Raw genomic sequence first — 15,661 nt, 5'->3', positions numbered from 1 at the left:
GATGCGCCACCCAAGCGATATGCCTGCTTGAGTCACTGTTGGGGGAACGGGAAAACCCTCACCAGGACCAGTGGTCAAAACCGCAGTGAACACATCAAAACGGGCATACTGATAGAGAATCTCCCAAAGACGTATCAGGATGCCCTATCAGTCTGCAAAGAGCTTGGAATTGACAGCATTTGGATCGATAGCCTTTGTATCGTGCAAGACGATGAAGATGACTGGCGTGAACAGGCTTCTCGCATGGCAGATGTCTATGAGAACGCACATGTGACTATTGCAGCGGTCGGGGCACGAAACGCTTCTGAGGGGCTCTTCAAATCAACCCCAACCCTTCGTATGGGCTCTCTTCTGCCTGCATATCCTTGGCTATACGTGCGACAAAAGTTCGATGTGCCTGGTAGTCGGGAAACTGACTTACATCACAGGACAGATGATGGATGGCCGTTGTACAAGCGCGGATGGACCTTCCAAGAACTCAGTCTGTCACCCCGAGTGCTTCACTTCGGTCCCAAGGAAGTGAGTTGGTCTTGTCGAGAAAGAACAGTCTGTGAGGGTGAGCCAGAAGGTAGCGTCAACCTACCACGATCCGTTTTGGTGTGTCCCTCTGCATCTCGAAGCTCCTTACAAGATCTATGGTATGAGATTGTAGAAGGCTATTCTTGGCGAACCCTCACATTTGCGAAAGATAAACTACCTGCAATTGCTGCCTTTGCCAGCCGAATCAGAGCAAATTCTATCGGCAACCGATACATAGCCGGCCTGTGGGAAGACACCCTGCTTTTCGATCTTCTATGGCATCGTAAATCAGGCGGTACAACCCATCAAGTTGAACCAGGAGTCATTCCAAGCTGGTCATGGTCGTCATCAAAATGCACCGTCGAATGGGAAAGGTGGAATCTGGACATTTGGCAGTACAGCACTTGCACTCAAGTCGTCCAGATCATTTATCACACGCGGGGTCCGCTAGTTCTTGGCGACGTTGTGGAAGCTGCACTCGTACTCCAGACACCCATCATAAAGGCACGCAATGGTTTTCACGCACACCTTTGGGAGTGTGTACAAGACGCTTCAGACCAAGTACCAGCGTTGTGCTTGTTCGAATGGGATGATGAGGTTGAGTATTTCGAAGAGCATTCTGAGGTGCTTGCCATACCTCTGCTTGCACGCAAATCAGGCTCTCAAATTCAGATGCAGCACAACGCGCTGATGGTGAGGGAAGTGGGTCCAGGTGTATACAAAAGAGCAGGAGTGGGTGCCATCTGTTTGAAATTGGAACTCCCCGAGCAAGGTCCCCTTCGCGAATCTTGGATACGAGGACAATGTATAAAACAACCAAGAGCATGGAGGTTCAGGCAGATGGTACTGAACCAGATGATGGCGAGATTGAATCTGACACCCCATGAATGGTATGACCGATTCATTGAGGAGATGGGTCGACGCGAGAAACAGCTGATCAAACTGATTTGACAAACATCATCGAAAGGCGTTAGCGGAGCGAAAGATCAAGCGTTACACTTTGTAGGAACCTCGATCTTCGACCCTGCGATCAGATACATGATCTAATGGGTCTAATGTCTGCCTCACCTTACGATGCCACCGTCGCGTCTCCACGCAAAAGATGTGTTATACTGACGTGTTTAAGAAAGCATCGTGCCGCCTCTGTGTCGTCGTACATGTCGCTCAACTGATTCCCACAGTCCTCCCGCCCGTATGTCTTTCTCGAACATTAAGAGCCTCAGGATCACAAAAGTTACTGTAAAGTCTTGTTGATGAAGAGCTTGACTCGTCCGTAGCTGCCAAGATACTTGGTTTCAGAGTTTGAAGCCAAGCGTGGACTTGATTGATGTAGTCGTGTACGGTAACGAAGGGATGTGTAGTATGCAGCACCTCGAGGGACGGCGGAGGGGGTGGGCAAGCCATGCCGCAGCAGCGCAAAAGCTCCCGATCTTCATCGTCTGAGTCTCCGGTCCACTCTTGATTTTCCCAGTTATCGTCTCGATGCTCTCCTTCCCATCTGTATCCCCATGTGTCCAGCTCGTCTATGTGTACGCTGATTGACGAGACCGGTGGTTCCGTTGCGGGCGAGGTGGAGATCTTGTGAAAGGAATGACCGTCGGTGGTGTATGGTTCACATTTGGAGTCTAGGTCGAGGGTGTCCGCAACTTCGACTGAAGACTCCACAGACCCAAAGAGCGACAAGCGCACTCGCAGCATGTCCATAGAGGACAAGACGATGGCGCCAGAAGAGCGGAGGCTGTCGTACGTTGGGACATCTTTAGAAGTTGACATGGTGGAGAGGGATGAGAAAGCTTTGTCAGTTTTGAAGTGAGCGGAGGTGCTGGATGAACAGGATACGCCAGGTGTTGGGTGCTTAATCTATTACGTGTAGGGAGGTGCGACGCCGCAATCAAGAAGAGAAGAAACGAATCCATCAGCTGATCAAGGAGCCGACGCGACAACCAGTAAGCAAAACTGGTCCGACACTCCTGCGACGCAGCGAATCGAAGGATTCGTTCCCGAGCTTTCAAGATCCGAAAGTTTGCGAGTAAACACGTGACGTCATGGCTTCTCGTCGCAACGATTGCGCCTTCCTGCCGTAAGCAGTCGCGTTCACTTTCACTTTCTTGGCGTGACGCAACGTAAACAATATTGTTACTCACTTCAGTCTCGCTGCGACTCCAATCATAACGTCTTTCGCATCTTCCCGCACTTTCTGCACAATCTCGCCCGCGCTTTGCACTTCCTTCACCAACCCCACACCAGTGCCAGCCCAGATTGCTGCACGCCCTTGCAAACCCGTATTGTATCCCTTGTCTTGACCTGCGACGGCCTCGTTGTGCAGCTTTTGTATCTGTTCCAGGCTCATGCCGTTGGCAAAGTCCTTATGGCTCTGCGCCACCAACCCGCGCCCATCATACAGCTCCGGCCAGATGTTGGGACCGCGCAGCTGATCAAAAAGCTTCGAACGCGTCGTCACCTGACCACCGTCTTGCGCCTCCAGAACTGCAGCTTGGTACACCGGATGGACGTTCACCTCTTTAGACGCGAGGAAACGCGTTCCCATCACGACGCCTTCGGCACCGAGGGTGAGTGCTGCAGCGACGCCGCGTCCTTCGACGATACCACCTGAGGCAACAAGAGGTATGTGTGAAAAGCCTTCCGCAGCAAGCGCGTCGGTCACCTCCGGCAGTAGCGAGACGATGCTTGCGCCCTTCTCGAAGCCGTGACCGCCGGCATCCGCGCCTTGGATACACAGCACGTCTGGACGCGCGATCCTCGCAACGTGAAGAGCCGCCGCAACGCTACCAAGCTGAATCCAGATCTTGCTCTCCGGTGAGGCTTTGCGTATCGCCGGCACCCATTCCGCGTAATCGTCCAGATCTTTCGGCACGAACAGCCAGATGACCGCGGGCTTGTAGTCATCGAACACCGGAAGAACCTCTTCGAGTTTGAGCACAAAGGGAAGGAAGCCGACGCCAACTGGGAGAACACGCGACGCCGATACTTCGGGACTGGTTCTGAAAGCTTCGGTCGCGACATCTAACTCTTTCCGCAAGTCGTCCATGCTGCGTAGACTTCCGATCATACCGAGGCCACCAGCGAGTGTCACAGCTGACGCGAGCTTACCGCCTGCGAAGCCCGCCATGGGCGCGTTGACGATGAGCGGTGACAATGTCCATGGCAGCTGCTCTTTGAGAGTAGACATGACGGGCGAGGACCAGATCCAGGAAATGTTGAAGACCGAGACAAGCTGTCGGCAAGAGAGACCTTAGTAGAGGCTGTACTAATAGGTGTAGGAGTAAGCAACGCCCTTCGTCAGACCTCCGATGCCATGTTGGGCACACGACTTTACCACCAGCTCCATGCGGTTACAAACGGTGCATCGTGTCAGCGAAAGTCAGCAAGCGACTTACGCCCAACTTGATTTGGTGGAAGTTCTCAGTGGAGATGCGTACCGATGCCACGACAGCTCCTTTGCCCCGCACTCAGCCCCACCTTCGTCTTTCGAGCTCGCTCCTTCGCAATTTCGGAATATATATTGCAACTTTTTTTCCAATTGGACATCAAAGTTGGTTCGATGGTGTAGTTGGTTATCACGTTCGCCTCACATCTTGTGTAGTCCGCGAAAGGTCGCGAGTTCGAGCCTCGCTTGAATCATTCAGCTGTCTTTTTGCTGTCCCGACGGTCTCGGCGTGAGGTGGATCGACGCGGTGGCATCAATTTTGCCCAAAATTTGATTTTGAAGATAGCCAAGAATCTGACAGGGCTGCTACAGGGAGGAACTGCGGATTGGCTAGATAGCGTGTAGGAATACATTTGTTTCTACCCATGAGACTTAAAAAATTATAGATAGGTTGGACGTCTACAAGTGATTCGACCCATCAGCTCCATCGACCAGTCAGTCTCCCTTGAAGGACATGTCTCTTCCACAGCTTCAGCTATCTTAGTGAGCTTCAGATGCTAACTTCATCAGGGGCAAAACGCACTCGCGCCTGTGCCGCCTTGTTTCGAGGCTGTCTACCCCGACCAATCGTCCGAGACCGAAAACATATGGAACTCTGCGACTCTCATCCCCCGCACAAAGGAGTTTCTCGGTGCAATGGCTGATCTCAGCACTGGTAATCTAAGTGAGAAGATCAAAGCTGGCAGTCTGTGGCAGCTCAAGCATGGTCTGTATTGGTAGGTTTCTACCTTGTTGCTGGACTTCAACACCATCTGGCAGAAGTGGCACGAGGAAGTCAGCCTTCATATTCATTTTGTCGCTGAGAAGTACGACCTTGGTTCAGCGTCATACGCCGAGAACAACCTCTCCGATCCTGCGCTTGCTCTCAACTTCTGATTTGTCGTGGAGCAAGACTACGGTATTGCAAATCTCGAGTAGTACGGGGCTGCCATGCTCCTTGCCTGGATTGCTGCTTGTCGCTCCGGTAGCTTCGCCGTATCATGGGGCTATGGGAAAGGCGCGAGACTAGGTAATGCGTCCGTTTCCATCCATCGAGCTTCTCTGACTGTCTTCTATGTGTCGCTGGCAAGGTTCGTTGGACTGATGAGACCATGCGCAGCTCCGATCTGAAGTTTGTGCGCAGGGCTCTTAGTATCGCTTTTCAGGTTACATTCCGTTTTTACAAGATCTATAGCAATCATCACCTACCTATGTAGATATCTCAGTGGTCAGTAACAGCGAAGATTAAGCTTCCTAATCTTCATGTAGACATATCAATACGTTATTCTATCAAAGGTCAAATATTTTAACGTCAATGTAGATATCGTAGTAATTAGTCGCTCAATAACATCTGCTGAAAGGCAAATACATCTTGTAACACATCCAACAAAGCATCCAAGGATGGGTATCATCCAGAACCGCTATTGAAAGCTCATACCCAAAACCCACGGCTTCCTCCTCTCCAAATCCAGTATCATCTGCCCAAACAAGCCATTCGCCCAACTAAACCACTGCCGACTCCACACGCCCTTATCCCTAGCATGAACACTCTCATGCATGAGCCCCAGCCCATCCGTACTCTGCACCAACCACATCAAATTCCTAACGATCTCATCGTCATCCTCACTCGTCAGGATAGTCATGATAAGCGCCATGGGCCACGGCCGTCCGGGCAGTGTATGCGGACTCGCTACACCGGTGATTACGGGTCCGACAGCGTAATACGGGTTATCCCTCGATAAGATCTTCCGTCGCGTGTTTTGATATATCGGATCGCGTAGTGTCGTGTACCCCAAAAACGGCGCCGACAACAACGAAGGCACATTAGGATCATCCATGATATTCACCGACCCATAGCCATCAACTTCATACGCATACACCTTGCCGAAGTTGGGATCGTTGACGATGCCGTATTTCTCCACGCCCCGGTTTATCGCTGTGCTGAGGGTTTGCATGCGTGCGGCTAGCGGGTTCTCGCGGGATGTGATGCGCGACATTATTGTTGAGGAGGTGTTGAGGGCGGATGAGAACATCATGTTGGAGGGGATGAGGTATTGGTATGTGCATGCGTCGTCACTGGGGCGGTGGAATGAGCGGACGAGGCCGATGTTGCCTTTGTGGGGACTGCCGTTGCAGTTGTTGATCGGGGTCCCGCCGTAGGGAGCGCAGTATGTGTATGGCGTGTGTTGCCATTCTCCGTCCTCGGTGTAGGAATCTATCGTCATGCTCTCTGTCGTGTTCAAAACTTGTTCAACGGCTTTGGTCCAGTTGCTGCTCTTCTCGAAGAAATCGTAGTCTTTTGTAGCTGTAACGTAGTCGACGGATAGTTGCAGAAAGGATGCCAAGGAATCGAGTTCCCATTGGCAGGAGAAGACTTTATAGTAGTCGAACGACGGGGTGATGCGGTCGCTATTCATGCTGCTCTTATGTTCAACACCGCTCTCGTCCGGTGCTTGGAAGGCGTTGCAAAACGCGTTTTCGAGAATGTAGCGTGCTTGTAGATTTATGGCTCCCCGGAATAGACCGGCTAGACTGTCATGGCTGTCATCGTGATTCAAAACCGAGATGTAGGCTTGGAGCTGGTTTGCAGAGTCGCGCAGCCACATTGCTTCGATGTCGCCCGTGATGACAAAAGTCAGTTCTTCGGGCTTCATGCTCATCAACGGTCCTTCTAAAGAGTCCGGGTCGCTGGTTGTGTTCGACCATCCTCGCCATGCAATAGTCGTATCCAAGGTACTCGGCCATGTATTCTCGAAAATCTGTTCATGAAATCAACACATCATCTCGATAACACTGCAGCAGCGACATTGCATACGCGAAAAAGATCAGGATCCTTGATAACACCTCGTAACCGCTCAATCGTCTTCTCCACCTCTTCCGACCGATACGTCCGACACGGCACAATTGGTCTGGCATAACTCAAATTCCAAGTCCCCTGTGTGAAGGGTTCGTGGTATTGCGCAGCGTAATTCTGGTAGAGCGGACATTGGGCCGAAGACAGGGATGGCAGGAGAAGCGAGATGCAAGGGATCAGGATCTTTGCGGTTGACAGCCTCATCGTGGCGTGCGCGACGGGCCGATAGTCGCCTGGCAACGTAAGAGTATGGTACGATTCGATGCGAAAACGAAATAGCGATTAATGGATATCGCCGATGGATTAAGATGGAGTTGATCGTGTGCGATGTTCCCCGTGAGAGGTGAGAGAGTTCAGCCAAGCCGGCACGAGCCACATGTCACTCGGTTGCAACGGATCGCAGCGTGGTACTAACAAGGTGCCACGAGCAGTCGCGATACGAGGAGACAGAGAAAATCATTTGCGGACAACAATCCACTACCGAGGCGGATGGCAGTGGTTCATTTGTATAGATTGCGTGCCAAGAATGCTCCTCCCTACGAACCCCGCTCCGGAAGGACGATTCCAGGCATCATCTGATCAGCCTTTGACGATGGCTCTTACTCGCTTCCTCTCTTCAACGTCCAACACCCAGGGTATGCCCGAATCGCCTGATGTATCTTCCGCCACTTCTGCAAACTCATCGTCTTCCATGTTGAGAATCAGCGTCATCTGCGTACTCTTTTGGAAGACATCGCGGAGTGAGTAGGCGCCGCCACTCGTAGCCGCAGTGATGATGCCAGAGATGTCGCGCTCGAGTCTGACAGCACCCAACTCGTTCACTCTACCGTAGTAGCTCTTGATGCGCTTCTCGAGTGAAGATGCAAGGGAGTTTAGACCCAGAGCGAGGAGTCGGTCGAAGTTTGCTGAGGTCAAGATGCGCTTGATGGGACGAATCACAACTCCCCAACCACGGTCGAAACGCGACTTGACCACATCGACGTCCTCCTCCTCTTCATCTTCATTCTCGCCATCCTCGGGATCGTATTTGACGTCTCGGAACGCTTCGGCCAGGATGGGTCGAATGCGAGGCTTCAGGACGTTGGAAAACAGTACGGTGATGCCGTCGTTGAGAAGATCTCCGCTCTTGGACGCAAAGGCTTTCTCCATTGCCTTCAGTGTGTTCTCAACGAATACAGCGTCATGTCCGAACGGAAAGAGGTCGTGCAACGGCGACTTCACATCATCTTCGCCGCCTTGTGATTGACGGCCCAGTTGCTGCTGTACTATGCGCTTGACGTAGTCGTTCGCGATATCGAGATTGTTGATGAGCACCAGGAACGCGATGACCTTGTCCTCTGGAGGAAGACCACCCTGGATAACAGGCTTGGGGTAGCTTTCGTCGCGCATCTTCCGTTGTATCATGCCGATGAACTCAGCGCCTAGAATGTGGCTGACCGCAGGCACGACGCTAGAGACGACAGCACGTTGCGAAGTTGCCAGTGTCCGCTGAATGACCTGATTGACAATGTACATGACATCGTCCACGGCGGAGGTTATGAAAGGTGGGTTAGACCCAAGAGGCTTGGTAGGATTAAGCGTGAGATCTGCCGGGGCCTCGTCCAGCTGGAAAGCCTTCTCAACTGATCGACGGAAGAAGAAGGTTGTCATGGCATTGACAGGCTCGATGAGATGGCTGTTGACTTTCTTGTGGAGGTTACTAGTAGCAAGGAAGTTGGGCATCACGAGGCCATAGTCGATGCGGTCTTCAGGTTCGGAGGGCTGCTAGGGTAAGCTAATGAGAATATACACGTGTGTCCGCACTTACTGCACACTTGTCTGAGAGGAAACGCGCATACAAGGCATAGCGTCCTAGCATCAGCGCGCCCTCTCCAAGCAAACCGTCAATCTCTTTCATGTCCACTCCTTCATCCTCACTTGCCCGGCCAGCACCGTTGGCAGGCGAGCTAGAGCGAGGTGTTCCAGATGCAGGTTTTTGTGAGGGAAGAAAGCTCTGGACAAGGAATGAAAAGGCATATGATTTGATATCGGTAAGTTTGCGGTCAATGTGGCGCTCCTCATGCCATGTGTCAAGCACGATACCACCTTGGACATCAGCCTCAATCTGCAAACGTTCAATGACCTTCTGCATCATGCCTGGTCCGTAGTGGCGCTCTACTAGTGGCTCATGACCGTCGACAATTTGGGCAATGTGCTCGAACAGCTTTGTGATGGTGTTGCCGTAGAAGAAGCCCTCATTCCTCTGGGCAGGCGCGGCCGAGTTGAAGTTTGTCCGCGCCCGTGAGGCTACTCCCTGGCAGACATAGCGGCCATATGCATCCAGTCCTACGTTTGTCCGTCCGATCAAAGGAAACAGCTTGAAGAACCTCGTCACCTTGGAGCCGTCGCCTTCTTGCGCAGCCTTTTCAAACTCGCGCAGGAACAGGCCACACAGCGACTCTGCTGCTGCATCTAGTGTCACGCGCGGCGGATCAGGCACCTCAGCCGTAGGTACAATCTCCTCTGCGAAGCTGCCATTTACGACGTCGTCGGGTATCTTGGCGGCGCGACTGAGATAGCCTGCTGCCGTCTCCCAGTCCTGGGGAGCTCCCATAGACCCATGTACGCCCAGCACGCATGCCTTCAGTTCCGCCACCTGCTCCACCACCTCGAGTGTGGCCTTGACGTTGGACTGTTCCTGGTCTAATCGCTTGACGGCGCTGGAGATTCGGTTCGCAGTCGAGGCGGCGTCGGAGAGCATGCCACTGCTAATGGCTCGCGTGTTGACCGCTTGGGTGCCGAGGTGGGCGCGCAGCAGATCGAGGCGACCGAGTTCGCGCGAGAGATCCTTCTGCGAGGCGATGAGGGCGTTTAGGCGCTGGGTGACGCTGGCCTCCTGCTCATGCAATTGGCCGAGGGCCTCATGGATCTGAGCCACGCTGGCGGCGGCGAAGATGTCCTGGTGGTCGTCGATTTCAACTGCCATGTTCAGACACTGCAATCATGCCGCTGGAGGTGCAGCAGTGGAGGATTATCAGACGTCGCGTACTGGCTGTCGAGTGTTGATCATCTATTTCTGGCCCGGCAGCTGTCAAGCGTTGGTGGGCGGGCGCCGATCTCTTGGCCGGTGACGTCTCAGAGCCCCCCGGACACCCACGATCCATGCGCCGTTGCCCCTGCAGCAAGATTACATGTTGACGGCGGCGGGACGGCCTCTACTGTCGCATGTTTCTGTTTACTCCATCAATCTCCGCCGCGACTTTTTGTATAACAGCGTTTGGCAGCCCCTCTGCGCCACGCTTTAGCCCCCAACAGCCGTGTAAACACCACGACGACCTGCGCACCAATCACCTACGCATCTAGACCCTTCAGCTGTACGCACCACGATTACGCACCAACGGCCCGCATCTGCACCGAAGACTGCGCCTTCCTCGTACTTCACCAACAGAAAGCCCCTACCACTCGCGCCTTCCTCTCCGATTTTTGCGACTTCCTCTGCGACCGCTCCGCGCCTTCCTCTCTCATCTCCGTGGCGCCCTGGACCCTGTCCAAACAGACTTCCCAAAGCGTGCCTGCCTCCGCGATCCAGCGTTCCTCCACGTGCAGCCTCGTGCACCTTCACACACGACATTGAAGTCGCCAACAGTTTTATCCATGCTTCCGCGGTAAAACAGCCTCAAAATCAATTACACCCCCAGGTCGAGTCGCCGGTGCACTAGCACTTGGTAGCACACGCTGCGACCCACCCAAACCATGGACGCAACAGCTCACGTCCTCCATGCCGCCGCCCAACTGGATGCCCGCGCTGGTGGCATGGGCGGCGATACCGGAACCCGTCCAGGCTCGTACAAGATCATTGGTCTCGTCCTGGCGATTGCATCGGGAGTCTTCATCGGCACGTCGTTTGTTATCAAGAAGCATGGCCTGTTACAGGCGAACAAGAAGTACAATGAAGAGGCGGGAGAAGGCTACGGGTACCTCAAGAACGCCTGGTGGTGGCTTGGCATGACACTCATGATTGTCGGAGAGATATGGTACAGACTGCGAGGCATCACGTCTGAACATCCTACTAATACCTGGCAGTAATCTTGTCGCATACGCTTTCACCGACGCTATCCTCGTAACCCCCATGGGCGCCCTATCCGTCGTTATCTGCGCTATACTGTCGACCATATTCTTGAAGGAACGCTTGAGCTTTGTTGGAAAGGTGGGCTGCTTCAACTGCATCATTGGATCTGTTGTCATCGCAGTGAACGCGCCAGAGCAGTCGTCTGTCGCGCGTATTCAAGACATGAAGAAATGGGTCATTGCGCCCGGTTTCCTCAGCTATGCAGGTGTCGTCATTGTCGCATGTGTTGTCATTGCTCTCTGGCTGGGCCCAAAGTACGGAAAGAAGACCATGATGGTCTACATCACCATCTGCAGTCTGATCGGAGGGCTGAGTGTTGTCGCGACCCAAGGTCTCGGTGCTGCTGTCGTAGCGCAGGCTTCTGGCACATACGGCGGACAGTTTAAGGAATGGTTCCTCTATGTGCTGCTTGTCTTTGTGGTTGTCACATTGCTGACAGAGATCATCTACCTCAACGTAAGTCCCTCACTCTTTCTTGGCCATGTGGAGTATGCTAAGCTTTGCCCAGAAAGCCTTGAATCTGTTCAATGCTGCTTTGGTAACACCAACCTACTACGTCTTCTTCACTTCCGCGACTATCGTCACCTCGGCCGTCCTCTTCCAGGGTTTCAAAGGCACACCGCTTCAGATCGTCACCGTCATCATGGGTTTCTTGCAGATTTGTTCCGGAGTCGTGCTACTACAACTCTCCAAGTCGGCCAAGGACGTTCCCGACTCCGCCGTCTTCAAAGGCGACCTCGACCAAGTGCGAACCGTCGCAGAGATGGAAGAACCAGAATACGAGCCCCGAGCCGACACCCTTCGCGGCGGCGCGGCAATCCTCAGATCACTGTCAAAGGCTAGGTCGCATAAGGAGCTTGCTGAGGCAAAGAAGATTCAAGAAGAGCACATGGAACCGATTGGTGAGGGCGAGCAGGTGGAGTTCGACGGTCTCCGAAGACGTAAAACGGTTCTCGACCCCAATCGGCCACCGACGCGCAGCGGCACCATTGTCCAAACCCGAACCATCCACCCCCCTCTTGGGATGTCACAATTCCCGACCGACGAATCCGACGACGACGACGATAACGCTAGCTTCCATCCCGGCTTCTTCCAACGACTGCGCTCCCGAGGTAAATCGACTAGTAGTCGCGGCAGCTCTCACGCTCCAGGGACAGCAGGCATGGGCATGCAGACACTGCCTTCTATTCCCCAAGCCGACGGCGCATCGGACCGCGAATCAGACGCCGGATCCTACAAGCAAACCATAATGACACAAGACACATCTTACAAGCCAATCGACACACACATCCAGTTCGCCGCGCTCCCTGACCCGCAGTATCGCCACAGCCGTACCGATTCCAACGACTCTCTCGCCCCGCCACGACCAAACCCTCATATCGCCAAGCGCCAATTCTCCTTCCAAAACGTCTTCTCCAGGCACCGCTCAGAATCCACAGGCGAAGCGTCAAGTAGCAAAGTGCGCCCGACTAGTAGGCATAGTCGAAAGAGCAGCAGAGAGGGTAAAGCGGCAGCCACCGCTACCGAGGAAGAGAGACTGGGCCTTGTGAAAGGCGACTCAACAAATCTCCTCCCTATAGCAAGCCGTGATGATGATGAGCTGGCTGGTCCACCAGGCTACTCAGATGACTGGGATATGCCACGGACGTCCAGTCCAGGGTTTGAGCCCGAGAGAGTGCAAAATAAGCCGGCGATAAGAAGGGTGGATACGGATGGTTCGGAACTGAGTCCGAGGGATCCTAAGGAATTTGAGAAGGGGGGTGGGGGGACGTACTTATAGCGGTTAGGATGATGACTTTTTCCGTCAGTCCTTCGCGTTGTATCTCCTACTTGGCTTCTTGAATGTCGTTTTGCATAGTTTAGTGGCTTCTTTGTTGGGCGCTGTTGGTATATATTGAGCGTCGGCGCTTTCTGCAGTGTGGACTGGCGCGATAAACGGGCCAGTGTATGGCGAAAACGACAGGTTTTTGGACGTTGATGAGTACTTTCATGTACATGAAGACGTTTTCGCCTGTTGGGTGAGTGTATACGTAGATAGCAGAAGGAACACGACTGAAATAATATGGTCGTGGAATATATATACATCATGATGATCACCACCACCACCGCTCCTGATCACCGGCATTTTGCAGTGTCCGAGCGTTCGGCGCTTGGGTACGGGTATATAATTGTCTCCCGCCTTTACTCTTCCTTTTCTTCCTATAAAACGCATCTTCATTTTTAGCAAAAGACCTGCAGTTCGTCGACATGTCTGCCGGGTCTCGCTTCCTTTCAAAATACCCAAAGTCGATCTCATGTTTTGTTGGCGACTTCCTGGTGTCTTACTTCAAAGAACAAATAATTTGACTGCCTGGAGTATACACTAAAAGCCCTGGAGTAAGATCATCATGACTTTTCTGCCGGCTCTGGTCTTCGTCCTAGAAATGATACGCCGATCGTGCCATGTGTCTGGCGCTGCGCTCTCACAAAAACGTACCCGCCCACTATCATGTTCTGCGCCTCCGAAAATTTCGCAAACTCCATTTCGAAAGCGGGATTTACATTCTCAAAGATGCGTTTCTCAGTGCCATGGTATTACTGGAAGTGGGCTTAAACTGTACCTTGGCTTCCAATCTCGATCAATTTTCAAATGACGGGATAATGTTGCGTATGGGCAGTGAGCAGTGAGCAGTGGTGTATAAATACCTCCTCGCACCTTCTACCTTTCTTCTTCTTTATCTACACATTTCTGTGCTTTTTACCAAAATTTGAACCACCTACGCACATGTCTGAGCACTCTTCCTCTTCTCCAAAATTTCGATAGCGTGGAGACACGTCCGCGCGGCCGTGCTCTTCTCAAAATGCCAGGAGCTGGTGTTGATGACTGGAAGATCTGGCTGAAACAAAATACCAACGCACCAACCCCATGTGCGGGCGCTCTTTTTGCGTTTTTCAAAGTTACCTACATCTCCTAGCTAGGATTTCAAACGTGGCTCTAAGAACTTCCCTCTAACGTTACATGATCCGCTCCGAGAGTTTCGCGGTCCTATCTCTCGAACGACAAGTTCGTACATCTTTCTCTCATTATCAGAAAAACGAGAAACTAACTACATGTGCGCAAGTGCGATATCAGAGCAGTTGATTATATGGCACTCTTCTTTCTTTCTCCTCCGCCCGACGGAGTTACTACACCAAAACAGTGAAGGGAGGCCCGTATGTTCTCTGTGTAATTGAGAGATCTTAGAAAAGGAATACTAAAGCATTGAAACTGGAAGATCATGACTGTCCTTCGTTTCTCTCCCCTCTTCCTGATTGCGGAAATTGAAAGCGGCGATGTGCATTCTGATGCTGGGGCAGTGTAGAATTCCTTACTCCCGCACCCTTCTTCCTTCCCCATCCACCTGGAAGCTTTATTTCAACGAAAACAGTTCATGCTGTGGACATTTTTTGCCGCGCTGCGCCTAATTTAATCCGCTAAAAGGCCAAAAGGGTATTCGCAAAGATGAATGGCTGTGCCACTTCCTCCTCTTCTGTATCTGATGCAAACTCTAAAAAGCGTTCTTCGCTCACTTATGCGATACTTCTAGAGAGCGACAAAAAGAGAACTTCGCCTATTTTATGTCTTTCCAACAAAAGCATCTGCAACTACACTAATGCTGCCCGCTCCTGCGGCCCTTCCCCAGCTGATAGCATTCGGTTCGACTCAATTTCCAAAACTATATTAACTCTGATGTTCGCTGGTGTCCGAAAGCCGAGTACGAAAACCGTTATGTCGGAAGCCTACGAAAAGAGCAACGCGAACGTTCATGTCGCCGGTCGAAGTTTAACAGCTTATGAATTTACTTTGATATTCGTCTTCTGCATACTTTGTATCTGCAGAAGGAATGAGACGCTGCATGAGTACGTCCCTTTGCTCGATGGGAAGAGTTGGTGGTGATTGCTGCGCGACTTGGGTACGCAGCAGGGCCGGTTCCTTTGGAGATTGGCGATAGTTGACTACCCCAAAGCGGCGCCATCGCACTGAAGTGGATATGTCTAGACCTGCAAAAGAATGCTATTTTGCTAAAGCGGCCATGTGTATCTTCTGGGTTGCCGTGTAGTCAAGCAGTCGCATAGTTAATGGTTGGGGACTTGCTGTGCAAGCGGCTATGTAGGCGTGGCACTTCCCGCGAGATCGCGCAGCCGCGGGGCTTACACGCCTCGATAACTCTTAGGCTGCATCTACACAATCTTGGGTTGAAGAAGCACATGTGAAGTCTGAAGAGCGCACTTGATCGCTTGTCAATAGCAGCATTGGAAAAGTGTGTGGCTAGTGCTCTGCGTCTCCCATCTTGCGAAATGCTGAGGGGTACCTTGACAAGAATGCGGACCCGACAAACCAAACACTTTGCCAACAAGACAACATCCCACATTTTACGTGCGTTTTTAACGCATCATCAAGCTGTTCGAATACTATCCACTTTCACACGCTTCCGCTGCCTGCAAAAACAATGAATTTAAGCACGCTCGGGCACAACTCATCCAGCACAGCAACCACTATCAGCCATGCAAGAACAGCAAAAAAGAAGCTCTCCAGCGGGGAATTGAACCCCGGTCTCCCGCGAGTTGTCTTTTGCAAGATGACAAGCGGAAATACTGACCACTATACTACTGAAGATTGATCAACTTGATAGTTGAGTAGGTGGTTGATGGCAAACCTCAAAGTTTGAACATTTATATCCTAATTTTGCGTGTGCATGACGACGGTATGTAAAGGTGCAAATCGCTCACGCTT

At 52.2% G+C, this 15,661-nt stretch overlaps 4 protein-coding genes and 2 non-coding genes across 6 annotated transcripts; 2 read left to right on the top strand and 4 right to left on the bottom strand.

Annotated features, from left to right (window-relative positions):
- Nucleotides 1–2,659: 2,659 nt before the first annotated feature.
- J4E93_006392 (uncharacterized protein) lies at nt 2,660–3,887 on the bottom strand (the record flags this gene model as incomplete). The annotated part of the gene is made up of 2 exons (XM_049344305.1): nt 2,660–3,771; nt 3,881–3,887. The coding sequence occupies 2 exons, from the start codon at nt 3,885–3,887 to the stop codon at nt 2,660–2,662; spliced, it is 1,119 nt and encodes a 372-aa protein (XP_049198740.1).
- Nucleotides 3,888–4,075: 188 nt separating this feature from the next.
- Nucleotides 4,076–4,161, top strand: J4E93_006391. The gene has a single exon. It is a non-coding gene; the product is annotated as a tRNA-Val (tRNA).
- Nucleotides 4,162–5,367: 1,206 nt separating this feature from the next.
- On the bottom strand, nt 5,368–7,004 carry J4E93_006390 (uncharacterized protein; the record flags this gene model as incomplete). Its single annotated transcript, XM_049344304.1, has 2 exons — nt 5,368–6,705; nt 6,762–7,004. The coding sequence occupies 2 exons, from the start codon at nt 7,002–7,004 to the stop codon at nt 5,368–5,370; spliced, it is 1,581 nt and encodes a 526-aa protein (XP_049198739.1).
- A 375-nt stretch (nt 7,005–7,379) lies between these two features.
- J4E93_006389 (uncharacterized protein) lies at nt 7,380–9,765 on the bottom strand (the record flags this gene model as incomplete). Its single annotated transcript, XM_049344303.1, has 2 exons — nt 7,380–8,561; nt 8,608–9,765. 2 exons carry the CDS (start codon nt 9,763–9,765, stop codon nt 7,380–7,382), a joined length of 2,340 nt encoding a protein of 779 aa, XP_049198738.1.
- Nucleotides 9,766–10,532: 767 nt separating this feature from the next.
- Nucleotides 10,533–12,688, top strand: J4E93_006388 (uncharacterized protein; the record flags this gene model as incomplete). The annotated part of the gene is made up of 3 exons (XM_049344302.1): nt 10,533–10,813; nt 10,863–11,364; nt 11,417–12,688. The coding sequence occupies 3 exons, from the start codon at nt 10,533–10,535 to the stop codon at nt 12,686–12,688; spliced, it is 2,055 nt and encodes a 684-aa protein (XP_049198737.1).
- A 2,767-nt stretch (nt 12,689–15,455) lies between these two features.
- Nucleotides 15,456–15,544, bottom strand: J4E93_006387. The gene has a single exon. It is a non-coding gene; the product is annotated as a tRNA-Asp (tRNA).
- Between the last annotated feature and the right edge of the window lie 117 nt (nt 15,545–15,661).

Source organism: Alternaria ventricosa (genome assembly GCF_023758065.1).
Source record: "Alternaria ventricosa strain BMP 2768 chromosome Unknown scaffold_10, whole genome shotgun sequence".
NCBI classification, from domain to species: Eukaryota; Fungi; Ascomycota; class Dothideomycetes; order Pleosporales; family Pleosporaceae; genus Alternaria; species Alternaria ventricosa.
The sequence above is the reverse complement of the archived record's forward strand: the minus strand, read 5'-3'. Positions and strand labels throughout refer to the sequence as shown.